Below are 24160 nucleotides of genomic sequence, written 5' to 3' on the forward strand. Positions count from 1 at the left end.
GAGAGCCACATGGTAAGGTGGAAAAATGAGTGAAAACAGATCTGTCAAAGGTTATGACTGTGTTATTTAATACAGACATGGGTCAAAAATTCAACGTGTATCCCGGGGTGGCCACTAGGGGCGCATCGGAAGATGGCTGACAATAACATCTCTCTGACCCACACGAGGTAATTAAGAGGCTGTGATGGGAGTAAACAGCCTCCTGGCCCCCCAAGAGTGTGGGGGGGACTGCCCTTGCCTGTTGTGCCCTATAGCACCCCCGAATTTTGTGGGGTGGGGGCACTAGGCAGAAAGCCCTTGTGTGGATTTCGGCACTCCTGGATGCTGTCTCTGATCCGCGCCCCTAGCTGCAGGAACTTCAAAAGAAACAATTAGGAGGAAGCTAATGCACATATTTCAAGGAAGAAGGGGGAGTAAAGACTGCTAACTGAAGAGATCTCTGATAAACAAGACGGGTCGGAGGAACAAGAATAAATTATGGGAAGACACACTAAGGCTCGGTATGTCCGGCAACAGGACTGGATGGGGGAGGGGGAAAAAACTTTCCTTTATTTTCTCTGTGGTTAACCAAGAATCCCCCCCCCCCAAAGTCACAAGTCAGAAATGCCGCTTAAATGACTTAAGCTGTGGATTTAAGAGGGTGTGGAGATATTTTTCTAACCAAAGCATGTTTTAAGAAGACCGTGGAAAGCATAAGAGCTTTGGAATGACGCAGCAAAAAATATTGTCGCCATCTTGGCAAGTTCCATCGAAAGAATTATGTCTGGGAGGAGGAAAGATCTGTTTTCATATTGTGGGTGAGCCTCCTCAGAGGGACTAAAATGCGACAGACTTGCGAGATTAATGATGGAAAGAGTGCTGTTATTTATGAAAGTGATGATATATGGAAACCATCTTGATACGATGACTGGACGAACGGAAAAAATTCACACAGGATTATAATTGTTTACCTGCTTAAGGAGTTTATCAGAAGAGATCATAAAGAGAAAAAAAGAAAAATATACGAACAAAATGAGATGTGGCTAAACAGCAAGATAAGACTGGATAGAATTATGAACATTATTTGGACAGATTTGTGGATATAAACGCAGCAGCAAGATGATGATCGGAATCCCCCTTCAGAACTTGAAATATGGGTCACCCCCCAAAAAATTTATAATTCGGCTTTGTAATTCGGAATTTATGTGATGGGATGTGATTTGGTTTGATTGGTCGGTTAATAAAAATTATTTTAAAAAACAAAAAACAAAAATTCAACGTGTATCCCAAAGGACAAGTGAATAAAATACATTTTTAAACAGGTCCCAGTTTCAGGAGTTACAGGGGAAGATGATTGTATCCAAATGTATCCATGATTATATCCATGATTGTATCCAAATATATGCATGTCCAAAACAGAAGCCAGCCACCATTTCAAGATCTCTTACAATGTACATTCTTACCTCGCCTTTTCTGGCACAGTGCAGTACTATCGGGGGCCCAAGCACTCTGCAGTCAGCTTTGTGCAAATCGTTGAAAATGGGATCTTGAAAGTCTGCTATCACAAAAATGGTCTCAAATTCTGGCGAATCGGAATTCTTATACTCCTCCACTGAATCCGTCTTTATGTATGGCAGTTTAATTTCCTTCAATTGTTTACAAAAAAGTCAAGTATTAATTACAATAGTAAAGCTAACAAAAATGTTTTTCTGCCTATAAGTTATATAGCAGGATTATTTCAATAAAAATAAGTATGAGTTAGAAACTGCCCATTAAATTTGAAGCTAGCTCAACAGAAACATGACTCCTTTTTTGCAGATAGAAGCAGAGTTTTAATAGTTAAATTTGAGTTCTAATCCATGAGCATGAGATGCATCATCGTAACGATCACAGGTGTACATCAATTCAGAACCAATGCCAACACCCCAAAGCTTCGATTCAGCTAGCTCCATTGTGCACCATTCACTACTATTGTGCTTTTATTTTATCCATATACCAAGTGATGAGATTGTTGATTTTGCCCACTTCTGTCCCAGTAGTGCAAAAGACTGCATGCAGACACGTACACGTAATTGCCCCAACATACCATATGGATAATACTTTTAATAAGTTTTTCTTCCGATTTACCAGAACTAGCTTCCTTTATCTTTATAACGGGAACTTCCATTATCTTAATGGTCTGCAGAAGAGGAGAACTTCAGTATGAGAACGAAAAAATCCAAAGCCTCAACTACAAGTTTTCAATAACATGAGGGATTGCATACCATTTTGGGATCATGGGCATTTAGAATTTTGAGAGCACCAGAACTCTTCAAGGGCACAATTTCAGTCATGGGCATCATGTTGGGGGCCTGATAAATCTTACCTCCAAAGCTTTCAGAAGTTCTTCACATTTTGCAGCTTCTTTCGGTAGGACTACCCTAGTTTCAATCTGCGGCATTTCTTCTTTTGGGAGAGGGGAAAAAAGAACAAACAGTATGATTGCAGAATTAAAGCAACCTATCTTCTCTCTCAACAAGGGAGAGGAAGTAGAAGCAGCTTATATTCCTAATAACATCCACCTATACAGGTGGCAACCGTTTAGTGCGGGGGTTCCGTTTCTGGCCCCCTGGAGTGCCTTGAATGATAGTCAGGGGTGCTGTGGGCAACACCTGGGTCCTTCTTTCCTTTCCTTTCCTCCCTTCCTCTGATGCACTCTCACGTCTCTGCCTCCCAAAGGTTTGCACAGCTGTTTGTTGCAGCAGCTCTAGCTACAAGCTCTCTAGGTGAATGGTAGCTCTGGGGCTAGCCAGGGGGTGCTGGTTGTCAGGAGCTGAGGCAGCCTTGGAGTAAGCAAGCAAGTAAGCGAGGGAGCCCTACCAGCCCTTGCTGTTGGGATGGACAGACAAGTGGGAGGCCAGGCCCCGCTCTGGCCTTTCTTGTGCTGGCTGTGTGCAAGGCCTTCCTGGGAGCTGAGTGCCCAGAGCCGAAGGGGAGCCTTTCCGCCATGCAGGCCCAGCAGTGCCCGCTGCTGTCTCCCAAGATAAGGTGCTGACCTCACGTTCACCTTTGGCCAGTCTCTGTTGGGCCACTAAGGCAGATAGAGTCTGCTAGTGTCACTTTCTGAAAACAGCCCTGTAGAATCACCATATTTCCTACTGCTAACTCGCTTAGTTGATCCAGCCAATATGGTTAATGGTACTGTGATGCTGAGAGATCAAAGAGAAGCAACAGGATCACATTCTCTCTATCCCTGTCCTGATAAAGGTCATGGGTCAGGGTAACCAAGGCTGACTCAGTTCTGAAGCTAGGCCTGAATCTTGGTTGCGAATGGATCCAGATAATTCAGTAGGGGCACCCTCTTCCGATGCCCCAGTAGGGCAGTGTGAGGAGGCACTTCTCTTTCGGGCAGGGGGGCAGCTCAGAGACCAGGGGCGGCAGCAGTAGCTGCCCAGGGGACTCTCAAGGAGAAGGCCGAGGGAACACTCCACAACAAATGGTGTTTGAAAAAGGGCGAGAGGCTGCCAGCTCAGAAGGCAAGGGGTGACATAACTGAGCTCCTGAGCCCCACAGGGGGGCCGCAGAAAGAATGTAGGGAGCCAGGGACTCAAAAAGGTTCAAAACCTCTGGTCTAGAGTGAAGCCAACCACAAGTCTGGGCTCAGGTTTAATGCTAAGCTAAACCGTTGCTTAGTGCCAGGTAGTGCAGCAGAAGCAAGGCTTAGGGAGAAACACGTTTGTTCGTTCACGCCAAGCCACTGGTTTGGCTTAGCATTATGTGCAAAATGGGCCTTTAAAGATTATGGAACATCTTGCTATCCAATAAAAAAATCCCACAAGCTTATTCATTATATGCCAACAAGAATTTTTTTGTAGGTTTGTGCACTGTTCAATAATATATTCACTATTTAGATCTGTGGTCTTGATATTTACCTATTATAAAGTTGCTATTGCTGCTGCTGTTTGTGTTCTACTGGCTTTTATTATTTTAATGAAGTTGACAGTTGCCTTGGGGTTCCATTGTGAAGCCAAAGGCAAAACAGAAATACTTTAATTAGTAAATAAAAACAAAATAAGCCTACAGGAAAGAGTCTGCATTGTGCTTTGTGCTTTAGCTAAGTATAACATAAATATTGCTATAAAAGCACACATGTGAATGCTCCCATCTGAAAAAACTAGAGGAATACAAAGAGAAGTATAACTAGATTCATAGCTAGATTGCAAGAGTTTCTATAGCAAGTGACTTTTATCCACATTCTGAAATAAGAACCATTCACTCCATTACCTTCATCATCTGAAGCTGATCCCCTGAATAGGTTCTCCTTTGAAGATTCTGTAATTTTGGAGTCAAGAATGGAAGAATCTGCCAAGAGACTCCTCCCTGTATCAGACATGAGCGTACTGTTGTCAGCCATGGTCAAAAGGGTATTTCACTTCTACGGCTGCAAGGGAATCACCCAGTAAGTTATTATTATTTTTAAGGAAACACACCGTTTAGGAAACTATTAGCAGTCTATGTAAGGTTCCTAACCGTACTCCAAAAGCAACTCTGCAATTTGAATACCCGTACCAGAGCTTGTACCTACATTGTCAAAGCCTCACTTTCCCTCTTGCATTTACCAATTACTGCTGCTGCTTCCTGTTCTGTTTTGCCATTAAGATCTGCAGGGTCTAAACACTACAGGGAGAAAGGGGGGTTTTCTGGGTGGGTCAGTGGGTGGAAGATACCTGGGCTATAAGATCATACTTGAAGATGTTTATGCAAAACATATTTTTCTATAACTATATGCACTGCCCAGATGTTGCAAAATCTTCTGGAGCCAAATGAGCAACATTCTCAACATGCTATTTATTCATTCGTGCTCGTCTCTGTGTTCATGGAATTCTGGTATCCATGACTCTCTAGTACAGCAGTACATCGGTTTAAGAACAGTCCTGTTTACGAATGATTCGGTTTACAAACCCCGCAAAACCTGCAGTAGTGTCCTGGTTTGCAAACTTTACCTCAGAGGCCTCATTAGGGAAAGCGTGCAACAGTTCAAGAACAGTTTCAGTTTAAGAACGGACTTCTGGAAGGGATTAAGTTTACTTGTGTGCCATGCTATGTAAAATGCTCATGCAAGTGTTATAAGTACCAGAGCAACTCCTGGCAGGGGAGTTGACAGGATACAGGACACTATCAAACCTACAGTTACATAAATCCAACTAACAATAACACCCACAACGTAACTGGCTGTGTTTAACTATATGTATTCTTTATGCATCATATAAACATACCTCTTTACACATTATCAAATTAAGTAGAAGCAATTAAACATTTTGAACAGGAAAAAAACTTGAGGAATAGTAAGCCTCTCATTTTCTCTAAACTGTCAAGTCTCAAGGGAGGAGACCTGTATTTCAAGCTTGTACAGAGTGTAGAGAAATTATGCTTCATTACATAAGATCTGACCTTTTATTTTGTATGATGAAGCCCAGACAACTGAAAGTCTGTCTTGGATGCCTTCCTGTCTGTCTTACTCCCTTTTAGTAACTTCAGAACATCTGCTAAAATATCTTTCCCCATTACTTATGAAGACTCTACATAAACTTCAAGGTGTTGCACCTACAGCTTCTTCCGCAGCCACTCCATCAATGCTCATAGATAGCCCTCTTTCCGATTTATAAGCTTTGCTTGACTTTCACCTTTCATATGCCACCTTTTATTATGCAACTGTATGCACAACTTCACAGCTGTTATGGGGTGAGGCTGGAATGCAGGGTTTTTAACTACACTGTCATAAGAGAGTGAATGGCTAAACACACAGGAGCACACATCTAAGGCAAAATATGAGCAGATGAGATAAACTATACTCTGTGATAGTATGATGACAGGTGGAGCAGAAGGCATGGGCCAATTTCCAATGAACCCCTAGCTGGTTGCTGTGTTTCTTGTGTAAATGCTAGATCTTGATCTGAACCAGTAGGCACTTTGAATTTGAACAAGAATGCATACTGAAAACAGCTTAACACAATTAGAATATTAGATAGGCTTGTAGTGTTCAGAACATTTAACATCTCAATAGACTACAATAGAAGGGGGAATCGACTATGCAAGACAAGTTAAGACCACCCCAGGTTTACAATTGTCTCTGCATATCCTTTGTTAGCTCCAGAATAATTTCAGCACAGAACAAATGGAATCATCTACACAAAGTAGGTGCTGCCCTGCCCAACATGCCTAATTTTAGATGAGTGCAAATGCTTTGAGCAGTATTGTAATCTACAGTTTTCCTAAACACTGAGTGTTGAGGCAGATATCCAATCAAAGAGGAACAAGTGCACAAACAGCTTGAATTGAAAGGTGTTGCATATGCTTTTTATTTCATTTTAAGATATGAGAACAAGAATAAGACAGCTCTTCAAATTATTAGAAATCAAAAAGAAAGCAAGAAGCAAGCACTAGGTGGACCCAATACATTAGCTGTCCATGAAATTTGGGCTCACGTGATCATTTCCCACAGTTGGGTCAGCGGCCTGCTGCACTTGTAGTGCTGGTACAGGAAGCAATCATGTGAGGAAGCACATGACTAAAGATGCCAAGCCTTAGTGTTGCAACATGGAGTCTTAATATGCAATCAATTTTCCCATGATTCCTGCCCCCAAATCTGTATTTTAAGTATCATTACTTCATCCTTACTCAAAACACATCTATAAATCAATAGTACTCTACTGTGATGTTTTTCCATCTGACCTGTTTTATAACACCTATACACACAATAAAGCATGTGTTGACATTAGGTGACAACCATTACTAACAAACTGTAATTGTGGAGCAGAGCAGGATTGCCAGATCTCTAAAGTGAAACTCAAAAGCATGGTTACATTCAAAATTACAAAGTACAGTAGTGATTTAAGGACTTCCTCTTATTTTAGAGCACCTTGTAAGAACAGAAGATAATCCCTTCTGGATCAGACCAACGGCATATCTAGTCCAGCATCCTATTTGCCAGTAACCAACCAAATACTTCTGGAAAGCCTACAAGAAGGACATTAGTCCAATAACCCTCTCCCACTGTTGTTCCCCAGTGACTGGCATTCAGAGGCATGGCTGCGTTCAAATGTCATAGTAAACGCAGGTCACTCCTGTTTCACTCCAGAGGTCAGCAGGGGCAACAATCCACAGTACATGTCTTGGAATCATGATTCAAACAAAGCACAATAGGTAAGCCAAGAACAGACCTTGGCTTCAGATCCTGGTTTGCTTGGAGCTAAAGAAACTACTAATTCTGTTTCAGCCACAACACTAAGCCAAGCATCCTGGTTTGTTGCCCCTGCTTGTCAGAAGGGACAATTAATGCAAGAGTGATCTGCATGTTCACAGTAAATCATAGCTTAGCATGGCATGCAGACACATGCACTGATAGCCTTATATAAATTTGTCTGTTCCCCTCTTAAAGTAATCTAATCTAGCTGTCATCACATCTGGTGGAAGCAAATTCTAAAGCTTGGCTGTGCACTGTGGAATACTTCATTTTGTCTGCTCTGCCCTTCCCACCCTTCAACTTCTTTTGATAAGATCAAATTCTGTATTACAAGAGAAACGTCCCTCTATCCACTTTCTCCACACGCTGCCTAATTCTATACACCTGTATGCCCCCCCCCGCCTGCTTTTCTTTTTTCTAAACTAAATAGCCCCAACTTTTCTCACAGGGCAGCTGTTCCGGCCTCTCTCCAATTCCCAGATGCCGGGGATAAATAGGGTACAGATATCACCATTATACCCTGCTGGTGAGTTCCACAAGGGCATATTGGATGTACTGGAAACAGTACTGGATTACACAGACCTTTGGACGGACCTAGCAAAATAATCTACACATTTGGACACCTTAGAAATTTTTAACATGCAACTAAAAATTTAAGATGTGATCAAGCACCTGGGGCAAACCAGAGCTTACCTTTGCCTAGATATTTTATTTTTTATTTATTTAACACCACCTATGAACACGGTCTTTTCCAATGTGCAGATCTGAAAGTTCCTTAGCCAAAATCCTTATAATCCAGAAATAGAAACAAGGGGAATAACAGGCGGAAAGGGTGAGGATAGAGGCAGCAGTAAACAAGTGAAGAATTTGTGACTGTTTCAGTTCCATGTACTTTGGCTTAGCTACAGCACAGCATTGGATGTAAGGGTGAAACAGAAGCACAGGTGAAATGGCATATGCACTACACCTTACAAAGGGTAGCCAACATGGTGCCCTCTGGGAGTTTTGCACTACACTTGCCATCGGCCCCAGTCAACATGGACATTGGTACGGGACGATGGGAGTTCCTGTCCACAACATCTAGACGGCACCACAGTGCATAAACCCTGCCTTTCCAGGTAGGTGCCGAGATGAAATTTACAAAACAAGAGGCACCCCCCCCCCAAGATTTTCCTATACATATACAAAATAATAAGCTTCCATTTTCCTTAACAGACCCCTTATTATAATACACACACTAAGGCTCACCCATCTTTTTTTTTCCATTCCCAGAGCTTAGGCCCTGAATGTAAAAAAATAAAATGCAAAAAGGTGACACCTCTGAGCAAGTACAGAGTGCGTTTCTTTCACCCCTGGCCAGTCTCCATATGTCTGGGTTTGGAGATGGAAAAGAGGGACTTCCAGGATATTTTTGCCTCTTAATTCTTCTTTTGGGGGGGGGGGCGTAACTAAAACCAAGCCCCCTTGGCTGCCCTTGCAACTGCGACCACCGCCGCCACTCGAGGCCTTTTCCCCATTTCCCAGCCAGCTCGCTTCCCCATCCCTCTCCACCTGCTACCGTTGCCCAACTCTCCCCTTCACGAGCCACACTCGCCCAACTCCCCCTTCTCAGTCGCCCCCCCCCATTCACTACCCCCCGGAGCCCCCGGCCTCCTCCCACAGGCTCCGCCCTCCTCCGCCTCACCCTCCAGGGCGACTCAAGGCCTCTCTCCGCTCACAGGGAAGCCGCCATTCCGGGACCTGCCGCGACGCACAACACCAATTCAAAAAAGCGAGCGTCCGCTCCCTGCCCGCTTCCCATTGGCTGCCCTGACGCACCGGGGGTGGAGTGGGCAGACGCTAAACTCATGCTCCGGGATGCCGGCCTCCTATTGGCGCGTGGCTCCTTGGGGGGCGGGGCGAGAGACGTCACCGGGGCAAAGCTCCTCACTTTCTGTTTGCCTCTCGCGCGCGTCTCCACGGTTCACCGGCTTGTTTCCGAACGTTGGGTTGGGCGCCGCCCACCTACAAGACGGTTTTCGATTGGCCGAGACTGGTCTCTGTACCCAGTTTACGCCTAAGCCCCGCCGTGAGGGAGGGTGAGCTCGACTGAGGATTGGCTGATTTGGGGAAGAGTCGTCTCCGCCCCCTCACGCTCGTGCTCACTCTTTCAAACGGTTGTTAAATGGGAGGAGCGGGGGGGGGGGCGAGAGCGAAGGGGCCCGGATATTGCCATGTCGCCACTGTTCCCCCAAAACAGTGTTTCCCAACCTTTGGTTTCTGGCTGTTTTTGGACTACACTTCCCATCATCCCTAACCACTGGTCTTGCTCGCTAAGTATGATGGGAGTTGTAGTCCAAAAACAGCTGGAGACCCAAGGTTGGGAAACACTGCCCTCAAAGGTTCCCTTGCAGACAATAATATTAATAATAATAATAATGAATAAATCTGAAGCGAACGTGTGCACATTTAAAAACTATTCTCCTGACCACGCCTACTTTTCCCACGCGAGGATTCCTGGGAGTTGAAGTCTTTGGAGGAGAGTGAAAAGCAGACGCTAATCGATTCTTCCCATGGAAACCTAATCCCCTCATTTTTTCCCCTCTCATCCTTTGCAGAAAGGAAAGATCTGTTGCAATGGGAAGAATAATTCAACATAATTATTAATTATATTAATATTTAATAATAATTTTTAAAAGAATTTGTTGGTCGCTTCAACTTGCCCAGGGCGACCCAAAGCACTTAACAATAAACCCCACACAGATGCACTAAAACCAAGAGGAAAGCAACATTCAGTAAACTGATCAAAGCATTATATATATATCAGGATATATAGGCTGTGAAGGCACACAAAAACATGTTTATTATTATGTTGTATTATGCTACGGGACGCAGCATAATACAAGGGACGCAGGTGGCGCTGTGGGTTAAAGCCTCAGCGCCTAGGACTTGCCGATCGAAAGGTCGGCGGTTCGAATCCCTGCGGCGGGGTGCGCTCCCGTTGTTCAGTCCCAGCGCCTGCCAACCTAGCAGTTCGAAAGCACCTCCGGGTGCAAGTAGATAAATAGGGACCGCTTACCAGCGGGAAGGTAAACGGCGTTTCTGTGTGCGGCTCTGGCTCGCCAGATGCAGCTTGTCACGCTGGCCACGTGACCCGGAAGTGTCTGCGGACAGCGCTGGCCCCTGGCCTCTTAAGTGAGATGGGCGCACAACCCCAGAGTCTGTCAAGACTGGCCCGTACAGGCAGGGGTACCTTTACCTTTACCTTTATTATGCTACAGTGGTGATGCTGTTCTTTGCCTTTAAAAAAAAAGTTTATGCCAGATATGGACAAAGGGGGGATACCCTACTAACACATCAGAGGTGATGGCCTGCTGAGCCTGTGTGCTAAACTGTGAAGACTTGACAACAGCCATACCTCCAGAGCAAAGGAGCTCACACTGGACAAATGCCCCTGGTTTCTAAATATCTGTACTGGGTTCTCAGCACCATAACAAAGCAAGGAAACAAGGCAAGGAAGCACCACATTCTGAAATGGCATGAATGGAACAAGGACTCCATAATCCTTCAGATGTGTCATCACATGGGCAGGTTGTGGAGTGATGGCCAACGAGATCAGCAAAGCGCAGGTGGCGCAGCCGGGCGGGGACACCATCTTTGGGAAGATCATCCACAAAGAGATCCCTGCGAAGATCCTCTTCGAGGACAAGAAGTGCCTTGTGCTGCATGACATTTCCCCACAAGCTCCAACCCATTTCCTAGCAGTTCCCAAGAAGCCCATTGCTCTGTTATCTCAAGTGCAAGATTCTGATGAAGCTTTTATTGGACACTTAATTACTGCGGGCAAGAAATGTGCAACTGAATTAGGCTTGATGAGGGGATACCAAGTGGTGGTGAACGAAAGGCCAGATGATGGTCAGTCTGTCTACCATGTGCACCTCCATGTCCTCGGTGGATTGGCCTCCAGGTTAAGAGAGTGGGAAAGAAAGAATTTTGCCCCCAAACTATCTCTTGAACAGCCTCAACAAATGTTTTCAAAATCCAACTATGATCAATACCTTCAGCCACTTAACCTTTCCTGTGGAGTACAATAGAAGTGAAATATACTCAGAGTCCTGTAGTGATTTCATGCTCTTTACTGCAGCTTGTAAAACAGTGACTGAATTGCACCCCCAAACCTCAGGCTTTTATATACATTACTTACACAATGAGTCCCGTCTGATTGGCTGATTCTACTTCCCTCCTGGAGCCTGATTGGTCCTTTCCTGCAAGCCAATCAGTTGTTGCATGCTAGGACCCTACTTGCCTATTGTTCTAGGATCCAAGCTTAGTACATAACAAGAAGTTTGTGCAATCATTGTTCAATAAAGTTATAAGCGTGTTGGCTCATTATAAAAGTGCCACCACATACACCAAGCACGTCTCTAAACTAAAGTGTCAGACCTCACATTATCAGTCTTGCAAAGGATGCCAGGAAGGTGTTATCTAAAATTCTAAATCACAATACTCCAGACAGAAACCCATCTCCAGAATGGATTGCCTGTGAGAACTAGACCTTATTTCTGAGTATACATGCATGTGACCGACTGTATCTCATTGGCATGAGCTTGTGAATCATATACAGGAAGCATGCATAGAAAATTGACTCAGTGTATTTACTCAGTTTCAACATGACCCACCCAAGGAATGTTTGCTCTCAGTGTGAGAGAAGCTCATTTCTTACTGGAAAGCTGCAGTTCCAGCTTTTTCTGCTAAGGTTTTTGATTTAGCAGGGTTAGGCTTTCTTCTCTTCCACATTGCAGTGTCCACAAGGGGTTGCAACTGGAACATCAGTCTTAATGGCTGAACACCACTTGGAACTCAACCCAAGGTCAATGGCACCCATTTGCCACTGGTCAAATTAAGACAGCAGGAGGCTATCTTGTAAGCCAACCCTAAGTTTAAAATGATATGTTTTATGTTGTTAAAGCCACAAAATATATCTGATAAGAAAGGAAGTGTTGACTATATTTCAGTTTTCCAAAAAGAAATCTTTTTCCTGTTCAAATTTTTAAAATGATCAAATTTCCCATAAATTTTACATTGCTAGAGCCGGCCCAATTTGAGGATCATCCACCTGGTTGTGCCCTAACTTTTTTGCACAGCAGCAATCTTTGTGTTTTAACTATTCGTCTATTTGCATTATTTGCTATACTGCTTAATATAATAAAAATCTGCAAATGGTTTACATCAAAACAATAGAAATACAACAATATCCAATAGGGTTTCCTAAAAACTAAATGAAATAACACATAAGCTGCTTCTTCCAGCTTTAAGCCATGGAGAAAATATGTTTTCTTTTATACTGACTCAAGATTTACCAAGACAGATGTTGAGGTGAGGAAATCAGGAGATGTGAGGTCTGTATCACTGGAGGTGCAAACTGACCTCTACTCTGGCTGGCTGGCTGTATCCTCTCACTCCCCCATCTCAATGGCATCCTAAGGCTTTTAGCTCTAACTTGTCAGCCACCATCTGTTAACGATCTTACACAATTAGACTCACACGATAGCTTCAAAGATTGCAGAGTCAACTTTATTAGCCCGAGATCAAAAGGTTCTGGGACAACTGCATGAAATTCCAGGATGATTCCATCATGCATTCCTATTCAGTACCTCTTGGGCAGACCACTGTATATTTAAGCATGGGGAGTCTATGCATTCCTCCCATCTCTGAATACCAAAGAGAACAAAACTTCCCTTGTCTATGATCATGAGAGGCAGGTTTATATAAACCAATCATGTTTACATGAAATAAATCCCGCTTAGGCTGTGTACAATGACAAACCTAGACAGCATCTTAAAAAGCAGAGACATCACCTTGCCAACAAAGGTCTGTATAGTTAAAGCTATGGTTTTCCCAGTAGTGATGTATGGAAGTGAGAGCTGGACCATAAGGAAGGCTGATTGCCGAAGAATGGATGCTTTTGAATTATGGTGCTGGAGGAGACTCTTGAGAGTCCCATGGACTGCAAGAAGATCAAACCGATCCATTCTGAAGGAAATCAGCCCTAAGTGCTCACTGGAAGGACAGATCCTGAAGCTGAGGCTCCAATACTTTGGCCACCTCATGAGAAGAGAAGACTCCCTGGAAAAGACCCTGATGTTGGGAAAGATGAAGGGCACAAGAAGAAGGGGACAACAGAGGACGAGATGGTTGGACAGTGTTCTCGAAGCTACCAGCATGAGTCTGACCAAACTGCGGGAGGCAGTGGAAGACAGGAGTGCCTGGTGTGCCCTGGTCCATGGGGTAACGAAGAGTCGGACACGACTAAACAACAACAACAGGCTGTGTACATGCTATACAATTAAAGCACACCCCTGCTGTCAGAATCCTGGGAACTGTAGTTTGCTATGAGTGAGGAGAATTGATAGGAGACCCCCCCCATCAAACTACAGTTCCCTGGATTCGTGATTGAGACAGGACATGCTTTAAATGTGTGCTGTAAGTGAGGTTGCTTACATACACTACATTTAAGGCGCATTTCCCTCCAAATGATCATGTGAACTGTAGTTTGCTAAGGGTTCCTGTAGCTCTGTAAGGGGTAAACTATAGTTCCCATGATTCTTTAGGAAGGGGGGGATGTTATTTAAAAGTACAGTGTTTACAGAGCCTGAGCCTCATTTAACTCAGTGGGGATAACATCTGAGAAAACGAGGATGAAGTAGGGTTCCTTTTACAGGGAAAATTCTCCAGGAAATGGTATCTACCTCTCAAAACACATTGTGCAAATATATCATCCTTCCACAATGAAAGGAAGTCAGCCAAGAGTCCTTGATTTTACCAAGGCAATATTTCATCATTGTAATATTTCATCACACTTACCCTCTTGAACATAAAACCAAGTTGGAAATTTGGGTAAGCTACACTTGACATACTGTGTATAATGAAGTACCACTTGTTGCTTTTTGTAAGGGTAAGCTGAGGGGGGCAGCGAGGAGAAGAGAACACATAACCCTTTTTTCTGCCAGCTGTTTTCCCACTCCAGAAGCACAAGCTCATAAGCCAGTCTCCCTGAGACCACTGGGTTTACTTTAAGGGAAAGTATGTATGAGATTGAAACTTGCGACATCTTCATCGCTTCCATCCAGCTCTGAACTTCTTGTTCTGCTCCCGAGCTCCTGAATCCATGACCCCCAAGCACTGTGTCTGCTGAGCTATTACTTGCCTGAACAAAGGTCTCTTTCTTACTTCCAAGTAAGAGCCTCTGTCTTCATGTCTTGGGCAGCAGCCAGGACAGAAAATGAGGACTGGAGGTCACTGGGGCTTGGAAATTGCGATATTGCAGAAAAGCCTTAGACAATTCTTCTTCAGCTACAAAAATCTTCAGTAGCATAATATATTATGTGAATTTGCCCTCTGAGCCAATGCCCTTTTCCAGCTGTAAGCCACTGAAGATGATTTTATAAGTCGAAACGTGTCTGGCATGTTATTTGAAACACACTCCTTGAAAAGCATTTGACAGATACATTCAAGCAACAGAGCGATATATTTTAGGATACCGTACATCAGAGCTTTCCAAACTGAATGTCATGACATGTTAGTGTGTCACCTGCAGTGTGTGGGTGTGTCACGTGAAGGTGCTAAAAAGCACATTTTTGGTGTGAAGTCAAGCCAAGCCGTTCTTGCTTAAGTTAACGAAACCGTATGTCCTCTTCCCCCGCCCCCTTCTCTCTGTGTGTGTTTGTGTGTGAGAGGGGAAAACCACAGCAAAAAAAGCATGGGTTTTTTGGAGCCACAAAAATGGTAAATGACAACAAACTTGGAAATGTATGTTATTATCTTACAAATCATATATTTTTTAAAATACAAATGAAACGTTTTCATGAGTTATGTTGTGTCCCCATACATTTCGTTATTACAATTCATGTATGTGTGTCAGTATCTCTTGTAAGGTGCTAGTTTAACCTCTGGTTTGCTAGTAAAACTGAATTACGGCGCCACAAAATGCTGCATGTCTAAGAAGTGTGTCACCAACAGGAAAGGTTTGTAAAGCTCTGCTGTGCATTGATGTGATCTTATACAAAGTATCTGCTTTCAGCTTTGGTCACAAATGATTGCTGGATGTTATTATACACAGCACAGTGCTACCTTGGTTCTCAAACGCCTTGGTTCTCAAACACCTTGGTACTCAAACGCCTTGGTTCCCAAACGCTGAAAACCTGCAAGTAAGTGTTCCGGTTTTTGAACGTTTTCCGGAAGCCGAACATCCAATGCAGCTATCAGCTATTGCTTCGGGGCGCCTGCACCAATCAGAAGCTGTGCCTTGGTTTTCGAACATTTCAGAAGTCAAACGGGCTTCCAGAATGGATTAAGTTTGGCTCTTTTGATTTTGCTATTTATTGTGGCATTTTTGTTTTTGAGGCTTTTTCGGTTCATCTGTTTTTGTGACTCTGTGGAACCCAGATCAGCTATTGATTGATTGATTGATTGATTGATTGTGTGACTGTGGAAATGGATAAAAGCCCCCCATCCAAACAATGACTGTCATCAGTGCAGGTAAGATTTTTTTTTTTTAATCATCTGCAGTACAGTACAGTGGTACCTTGGGTTACAGACGCTTCAGGTTACAGACTCCGCTAACCCAGAAATAGTACCTCGGGTTAAGAACTTTGCTTCAGGATGACAACAGAAATCACACAGCAGCGGCAGCGCGGTGGCAGCGGGAGGCCCCCATTAGCTAAAGTGGTGCTTCAGGTTAAGAACAGTTTCAGGTCAAGAATGGACCTCTGGAACAAATTAAGTTCTTAACCCGAGGTACCACTGTACATTGATTATTGCTTTCATTTTATGGATCAATAGTCTCATTATATAGTAAAATTCATGTTAAATTGCTTTTTTTTTAGGGGTTGTTTTTTAAAAAGTCTGGAACGGATTAATCCATTTTGCATTACTTTCTATGGGAAAGTGCACCTTGGTTTTGGAACGCTTTGGTTTTGGAACAGACTTCCAGAACGGATTACATTTGAGAACCAAGGTACCACTGTACTCAGCTGGCCATAGACTTAATTCTTTGTAAAGTTTTTAAACCCTTTTGCATTCATGTTATGAATACATGCTGTTGTCCCTGGGGTGGTATTCAATGGACTTTTTGCTCAAGGATGAAGTGCAGGCAATTTCCTCTCTCTTCTCCCCAGATTTGGGGAAGAAAGGTAGGAGAGAACATTCAATTGCGACAGTAACAGACCATTCGCCTTAGCGCTTCTTGACTTTATTCCTTTGGCTCAAAAATGCCACCCACTCACACTCAACACAGGCTCAGGTTGTCATGACCCCTCAAACTGATGAACAAACTCCTCCATCTCTTCAGCTTCTACACTTCAGCCCTTGCCCATGTTGCGTCAGTGTTAAAAGTCAGCAGGGAGCTCCTCCTGCTCAATCTGTCAAGCACCTTTCAATGTCCCTAAAAAAGTGCTTTTCAAAAAACGATGATTTAAAAATAATTGCACTGAACACTCAGATAAAGTGCCAAAATAGAAAAACGGAAAATTAACAGGCTTTGCCTGATGTGGGAGGTATCTTTCTGCTTTGTAGATGGGGAAGTGGATTGTGTGGATGATTAACCTTAAAGTAAAATAAGGAGGATATGGGAAGCAGTAAATGAAATGTGAAGGCATAAAATTGACTGAACCTAATGTTTTTCAAATTTATTCATTTTATTCCTCTTTTGCACTCAGACTTTGTGAGTTGGAAAGGACGGTTTTTGCATTTACTGGCTCTTTTTATTGATAAACGCCCAGCAAGTTGTTTTACACTTACAGCATAGACGTAACCCAGGGTCTGGTATAAAAAACGTAGCCTGGGTCCAATTTCTCTTTTATATGCTAAATTATTGGGAGTCGTTTCTTCATATCATTCAGACTTTGGTTTTTGCTTGTTTAGACTGCAAAACTGGAACCAGCTGAAGCAAAATGCTTTACAGTAGTTTCCAAAATTTCTCCAGTTCTGAGGGCAAATTTTGCTGTAATGCAATAAATCCATGATCAATCGGTCTCTTTCAGAGCTGTTATTATGCATGTATGACATTAGATCTGTTGGCATGTTAATGCTGTGAACCGCTCCGTCCTCTGCTCAGCTTGTAAAAGATAAAGGGAACCCTGATCATTGGGACCAGTCGCGGACGACTCTGGCGTTGCGGCGCTCATCTCGCTTTATTGGCCGAGGGAGCTGGCATACAGCTTCGGGGTCATGTGGCCAGCATGACTAAGCCGCATGATTTTCTGAAGTAGGGAATATCCTATACCTGTGGATGTTCTGTTTGTGCTTTACAATTCTACAAAAATCAGATGTCTTAAACTTTGTGGGGGGCCCTGCACACCTACAGGGTAACAAGAGGTGGGGCTAGTATGCTTATTCCTGACCCCCCTTGTGTGCTTACTTAATGTGGGTCAGTAACTTCTAAAGAGGGCTTAAGAAGAAGAAGAAGTGTTTGGATTTGATATCCCGCCTTTCACTCCCCTTCAGGAGTCTCAAAGCGGCTAACATTCTCCTTTCCCTTCCTCCCCCACAACAAACACTCTGTGAGGTGAGTGGGGCTGAGAGACTTCAGAGAAGTGCGACTGGCCCAAGGTCACCCAGCAGCTGCATGTGGAGGAGCGGAGACGCGAACCCAGTTCCCCAGATTATGAGTCTACCGCTCTTAACCACTACACCACACTGACTAAAAGCTAAAAGAGATCCTCAGTTCTTTCCCAGTGTCCAGAATGTTAATGGGAGGGGGAGCTGAACTAAGAATCAGAGGAAACTGTCATGCAAGCATTATAGCAGAACATAAAAGGTAAAGGGATCCCTGACCATTAGGTCCAGTCATGGCCGACTGGGGTTGCGGAGCTCATCTCGCTTTACTGGCTGAGGGAGCCTGTGTACAGCTTCCAGTTCATGTGGCTAGCATGACTAAGCCACTTCTGGCAAACCACAGCATCGCACAGAAATGCTGTTTACTTTCCCGCCAGAGCGGTACCTATTTATCTACTTGCACTTTGACATGCTTTCGAACTGCTAGGTTGGCAGGAGCAGGGACCGAGCAACGGGAGCTCACCCCGTCGTGGGGATTCGAACTGCCAACCTTCTGATTGGCAAGCCCTAGGCTCTGTGGTTTAACCCACAGCACCACCCGCATCCCTTCAGCTTGTATATATGTGCAAATAAAACCATATATCCTAAACAGATCCACAGCCTTCATTCCATGGAAACCAAACACTGGTCTAAGCTCAGACACCCCTCTCAGAATTTGGGGTACCACACAACAGTACAGTGGTACCTCGGGTTAATTCATTCCGGAGGTCCATTCTTAACCTGAAACTGTTCTGAACCTGAGGTACCACTTTAGCTAATGGGGCTTCCTGCTGCCGCTGTGCCGGTGGAGCACGATTTCTGTTCTCATCCTGAAGCAAAGTTCTTAACCTGAGGTAATATTTCTGAGTTAGTGGAGTCTATAACCTGAAGTGGATGTAACCACTGTATCAATTGCTAAGTAGCAAGCAGTTAAGAGTCTTAGAGGCCCATGCTTAAAGCCGATTCTGCTACTTCTTTACGATTGCTTCACTTCTGCCAGGATTATTTTCCTTGTTTGTCTCATTTATAGCCACCATCTCTTTCAGTCAAGCTGCCTAGAGTCTTTGGTAATCATCTCGTCTGGCTTCTCATTGGCTGGATTACACATTTTCTCATTCATGCTCTGTACACCATCCGTCTTCCAAAAGCAGGGATTTACAACCCACCCACCCCCCAAAAAAATGCTTTTTATGCTGCATGGAGACTACTGCCAAAGAAACAAGTTTAGCTCTCAGACCCACTCTGTTTATCTAAGGAGGAATTTCGACATTTTTTTCAGCGATCCTGAGATTTCTTTCCAATGCGCAATTGTAATTTATGTTCTGCTTACAGGTTCACGCAAACAGTACTTACCAAAGTGGAGGGAAACACCAAATTATTGAAGACGGCATATAACATTCTGCTATATGGAGAGACTTTAGATGAGATGGTAAAATCGGCACAAATAAAAATGGGCTCAGGATGTTGGGCATAATATACAGTTGGCAGCATGGGAAAGATTATGGAAAACAAATTGAAAGTTTACAGATTGTATATTATTAAGAGAAAATTATTTGAAATGATATGTAGATGGTGTATCACACCAGAAAAAAATTGCAAAAATGTACAAAGCAGGATCTAAGATATGTTGGAGATGCAAAGAGAAAGATGGTACTTTTTTCATGTATGGTGGGAATGCAAGAAGGTTAAAGAATATTGGGAAATGATATATAATGAATTGGAAAAAATGTTGAAAAAAAACTTTGTTAAAAAACCAGAAACTTTCCTGCTCGCAATTTTAGATCATGATATAAGAGAAGGAAATTGGAGATTGTTTATGTATGCGACAGCAGCAGCAAGAATTTTATTAGCATAAATATAGAAAACAGAGAAAACGCCAACAAAGGAAGAATGGCAAGTTAAGATTATGGACTACACAGAACTGGCTAAACTGACAGAGAAGATACATGAGAGAGACAACATTGATTTAAAAAAGGAGTGGGAACCATTTATAAGCTATGTAAAAAGACAGTATAAAGATTTGGACTCATTGGCAGGTGTTGACTAAACTTTCACAACTATATAAGAGGTAAAACCAGCAGGATATAGAATTTGTTTAATAAATCAATACGGAAATACGGGGGAAGCCAAGGAGGGGGGAGGGGAGAAATATGGATATATAAATTGTTCAATTAAGATTTGTGGGAAAATTGTTGTTATAATTTGAAAATTAAATAAAAATTATTTTTTAAAAATAAAAATAAATAAGGTCCCCAAGCCTAATCTGCAGGTTGTCATCTGATTAGGTTTTATTCTGATTCTGATTTGATTCTAGGATGTTTTTTAATTGATTACTTGGTTTTATCTTGATGTGTTATATAATTGATGTTAGCCACTCTGAGCATGGTTTTGGCCGGGGAGGGCTGGGTATAAATAATTTTATTATTATTATTATTATTATTATTATTATTATTATTATTATTATTATTATTTATTATTATTATTCTGGAAACAAGTGCCATGAGACATAAGTGGGAGGAGAAACAATAGTGAGAAGGACAAGTAACTTAAATCAGCTCCGTTGGTCAGAGTGTAGTGCTGATAATGCCAATGTTGCAGGTTCAATCCCCATTATGGGACAGCTGCATATTCCTGCATTGCAAGGGGCTGGACTAGATGATCCCCAGGGTCCCTTCCGACTCTACAATTCTATGATTCTTTGATTCCTTCCCATGCATAGCTGTCAACTAACAGATTTGAAAATAAGGAACCAGCAGCCTCGAAAATAAGGAATCAGCAGCCAAAATAAGAGATTTTCCAAGCACAGGTATGTTCAACTTCTGAGCCCCTCCAAGCCAAAGGCAGAAAGCCCAGCCAGCAGCCAAACGAAGCCTCAAGCGGTGGTTCCCACAGCGCAGCAACCCAGCAAAGGGGATGCAGCAAGGAAAACCACTGTCACCTCTCCACTGGGAACTGCTGAGCAAAGGCGAGTCCCCAGGCAACGCGGCCGATTTGATTGGCACAAGGCATGCAAGCTCCACCCCCCGGTCGTTCTTAGACTCCTTATTGGGTGAGCAACGCAGCCAAGCAACACAGTTGGAGCCTCCCTCCTCCCTGGCCAGCAGGGAGGGAGGGAGAGGAGCTGCTTCCTTTGAAACCCGGGAAATTTAAGGAACATCATCAATAAGGGACAGCAGCGGGACACGGCGCTGGGATAAGGGACTTTCCCGCCAAATAAGGGGCGGTTGACAGCTATGTTCCCATGATCACAACTGTCTTTCAGTGGCAAAAAAAGTGCAATATACCTAAAATGTATGTGGACTATGGAGGGGGGGAAACCAAGTAATCGCCATTGAATCTAATAAAATGTTCTGGGCATGCAGCCACAGTCAAACAAATTAGGGATGAAATCCCAAAGAGAAATGAATTAAGCAGTTGCTTCAGGCAACACAGAAAATGGAGGTTCATATGAGAGTGCAGCTCTCTGAGTGTCTCTCTGAGAAAATAAGCCCTACAACAATGAAAGCAATTTGAGACCAAGGGCTGTACAGTGGTACCTTGGTTCTCAAACTTAATCCAAAACCAAGGTACGCTTTCCCATGGAAAGTAATGCAAAACAGATTAATCCATTCCAGACTTTTGAAAACAACCCCTTAAAAAGCAATTTAACATGAATTGTACTATCTAACGAGACCACTGATCCATAAAATGAAAGCAATAATCAATGTGCTGTACTATAAAATATCTAAGACAGTACAGTGGTACCTCAGGTTACATAAGCTTCAGGTTACATATGCTTCAAGTTACAGACTCTGATAACCCAGAAATAGTACCTCGGGTTAAGAACTTTGCTTCAGGATAAGAACAGAAATCGTGCAGTGGGAGGCCCCATTACCTAAAGTGGTGCTTCAGGTTAAGAAAACTTTCAGGTTGAGAACAGACCTCCGGAACGAATAAAATACTTAACCTGAGGTACCACTGTACTCTACGGGTGACAGAGGACAGCATGGGGATTGGGGGTCAATGCACAGGAACCAGAGCATCACCAGAGCCAAAGGGGCCCCTGTCTCCAGAAACACAGCGGGCTCTGAGGTGTAGGGAGTAGTAGGAGGGGGGCTCTAGGAGGTTGAGGCAGGCAAGTGCCCACAGCCCAGCTCCCTAGCTGGCCAGGTGGAGCTCACCAACTCTGAGAGGAGGTGTGCGATTACTCAACTGAATTAGGCTCAGGACAGGAAGTCCTCCTGTGTGTGAGGGGAGCACCCTGTTGCAACAGTTCAATAAAGATCAGGCTTACAACTTTGCTTCTCAATATTCTCTGGTTGGCCTCTGTTCTTTTCTCCTACCAATGGAGAACCTACAAAGGACTCTATAATGGCTCTTGTGTTCCCCATAAGGGAGTAAGTGCAGATTTTGTTTATTACAGAGCATGCTGGTACAAAAGCCAAGCAGAGCCAAGGTGCTGTGTCTCCTCAACTGCCCTTGTTGATGGACCTCGACTTGGATGTTTCTGGATCTTCATGGGACTGTGCTTTGGGTTCGACTCCACACTGAATCCTGACTGCTGGACTTCAGACTTGGCTACTTTGAATTACCCCCAACCTCATTTCCTGGACTTTGGACTTTGCTTGTGTGGATTGCTCACGCCCTCCCCTCCCCCCACTTTAAAACTTGGCATACTGACTTGCTGCCAAGTAGGCCAGGGGTTCAGGACACTGTAGAAATTTTACTAAAGTAAATAAAAATAAATGAACTTCTATGTTCTGTTTTCAGACTGCACACAGCCCCATGATTCCACAGAGCAGGGCAATAAATAGATAAACTTGAAATGGAAAAACATTTTGTACTAGCGCATCATGAGTAGAGTGTGGCCATCAGATTTTAATCTTTATTTGGCCTTCAAGCATTTGATCTTAATTCCCCCAACTGCACAACCTTCAATGCCTGAGTTCTGGAAGTTGTCTTTGTTCGCTGTACACTTTGCTTGATTTCTGCTAGGCTTGCTCAGTCAGATGGAAACAGACTTTTCTCCGAGATTCTGAAAGAGCTGCAGAATTATAAAGCAAAGGAACAGGGAATGTAGAAATAATCCAGAGAATTCCCACATATTGCAACATCTGTGCAATTCAAGTGTCGTCCAGGAAAGCTTTACGGTCGCTGCCAAATACTTAAAACACTCTGACTTACCAAGAGGAATGTTCTGAGACAGTGGTACCATTGGAAACGGCTTTGGGGCAAACATCCAAGGACCCAAATTCAGCTGGGCTGCCTGGTCACATATTGAAGCAAGCAAAAGAAGGCATGTAAGCCCCCACCCTCTGTAAAATTTTTTATTATTATTATTATTATTATTATTATTATTATTATTATTATTACATATACCACCCTTCACCTGAAAATTTTTTGGGGGTTCACAAGATAAGAATACAGGAAAGAAGCACAAAATAATACAGTGGTACCTCGGGTTAAGTACTCAATTTGTTCCGGAGGTCTGTACTTAACCTGAAACTGTTCTTCACTTGAAGCACCACTTTAGCTAATGGGGCCTCCTGCTGCTGCCGCGCCGCCGGAGCACGATTTCTGAAGCGTATGTAACCCAAGGTACCACTGTAGTTAAAACGATACAATATCCCTGACACATTTAAAAGCAAATAGAACAGCAATCAGGAAAAAGCCTGGTTGAAGAGAAAGGTTTTCAACTGCAATGCGCTCTACGTGGGGCTACCTTTGAAGGTGACCCAGAAACAGCAATTAATCCAGAATGCAGCAGCTAGACTGGTGACTGGGAGTGGCCGCCAGGACAACATAACACCAGTCCTGAGAGATCTGCATTGGCTCCCAGTTCGTTTCCAAGCACAATTCAAAGGGTTGGTGCTGACCTTTAAAGCCCTAAACGGCCTCGGTCCTGTATACCTGAAGGAGCGTCTCCACCCCCATCGTTCAGCCCTGGACACTGAGATCCAGCTCTGAGGGCCTTCTGGCGGTTCCCTCACTGTGAGAAGTGAGGTTACAGGGAACCAGACAGAGGGCCTTCTTGGTAGTGGCACCCGCCCTGTGGAACGCCCTCCCTTCAGATGTGAAGGAAATAAGTAGCTATCTTCTCTTTAAAAGACATCTGAAGGTAGCCCTGTTTAGGGAAGTTTTTAATATTTAATGCTGCATTGTTTTTAACACTCGATTGGGAGCCACCCAGAGTGGCTGGGGAAACTCAGCCAGATGGGTGGGGTATAAATAAATTATTATTATTATTATTATTATTATTATTATTATTATTATTATTATTTTCACCTGGCACCTAAAGGTGCATAATGAAGGTGCCAGATGAACTTTCCTGGGGAGGGCATTCCACAAACGGGGAGCCTCCATTCTCATGTTGACACCTTCTGGACCTCTCATGGCCTCCTTGCCTCT

The 24160-nt window shown here is 43.5% G+C and overlaps 1 protein-coding gene and 1 pseudogene across 12 annotated transcripts in view; one reads left to right on the forward strand and one right to left on the reverse strand.

Moving 5' to 3' along the window:
* ECT2 (epithelial cell transforming 2) overlaps positions 1 to 9039 on the reverse strand; it is a 42976-nt gene extending 33937 nt beyond the window's left edge. For 2 of the 11 annotated variants that reach the window (XM_081910841.1, XM_081910835.1), the window contains exons 1-5: positions 8886 to 9039; positions 4243 to 4399; positions 2345 to 2421; positions 2066 to 2158; positions 1443 to 1625 (exon numbers count right to left, since the gene is read on the reverse strand). In XM_081910841.1, the coding sequence (XP_081766967.1) occupies positions 1443 to 1625; positions 2066 to 2158; positions 2345 to 2421; positions 4243 to 4372 (483 nt within the window). In that variant the 5' untranslated portion in view covers positions 4373 to 4399; positions 8886 to 9039. Of the gene's footprint in view, positions 1 to 1442; positions 1626 to 2065; positions 2159 to 2344; positions 2425 to 3890; positions 3966 to 4242; positions 4400 to 7178; positions 7291 to 8885 lie in introns of those variants that run through there. The other 9 variants (XM_081910840.1, XM_081910831.1, XM_081910833.1 and 6 more) reach the window with 6 other exon arrangements.
* Positions 9040 to 10566: 1527 nt separating this feature from the next.
* LOC309370627 (adenosine 5'-monophosphoramidase HINT1 pseudogene) lies at positions 10567 to 11274 on the forward strand (annotated as a pseudogene). Its single transcript has one exon. The product of its transcript is annotated as an adenosine 5'-monophosphoramidase HINT1 pseudogene (transcript).
* Positions 11275 to 24160: the final 12886 nt, after the last annotated feature.

This window comes from Podarcis melisellensis (assembly GCF_964234715.1).
Source record: "Podarcis melisellensis genome assembly, chromosome: 5".
Lineage (NCBI taxonomy): Eukaryota > Metazoa > Chordata > Lepidosauria > Squamata > Lacertidae > Podarcis > Podarcis melisellensis.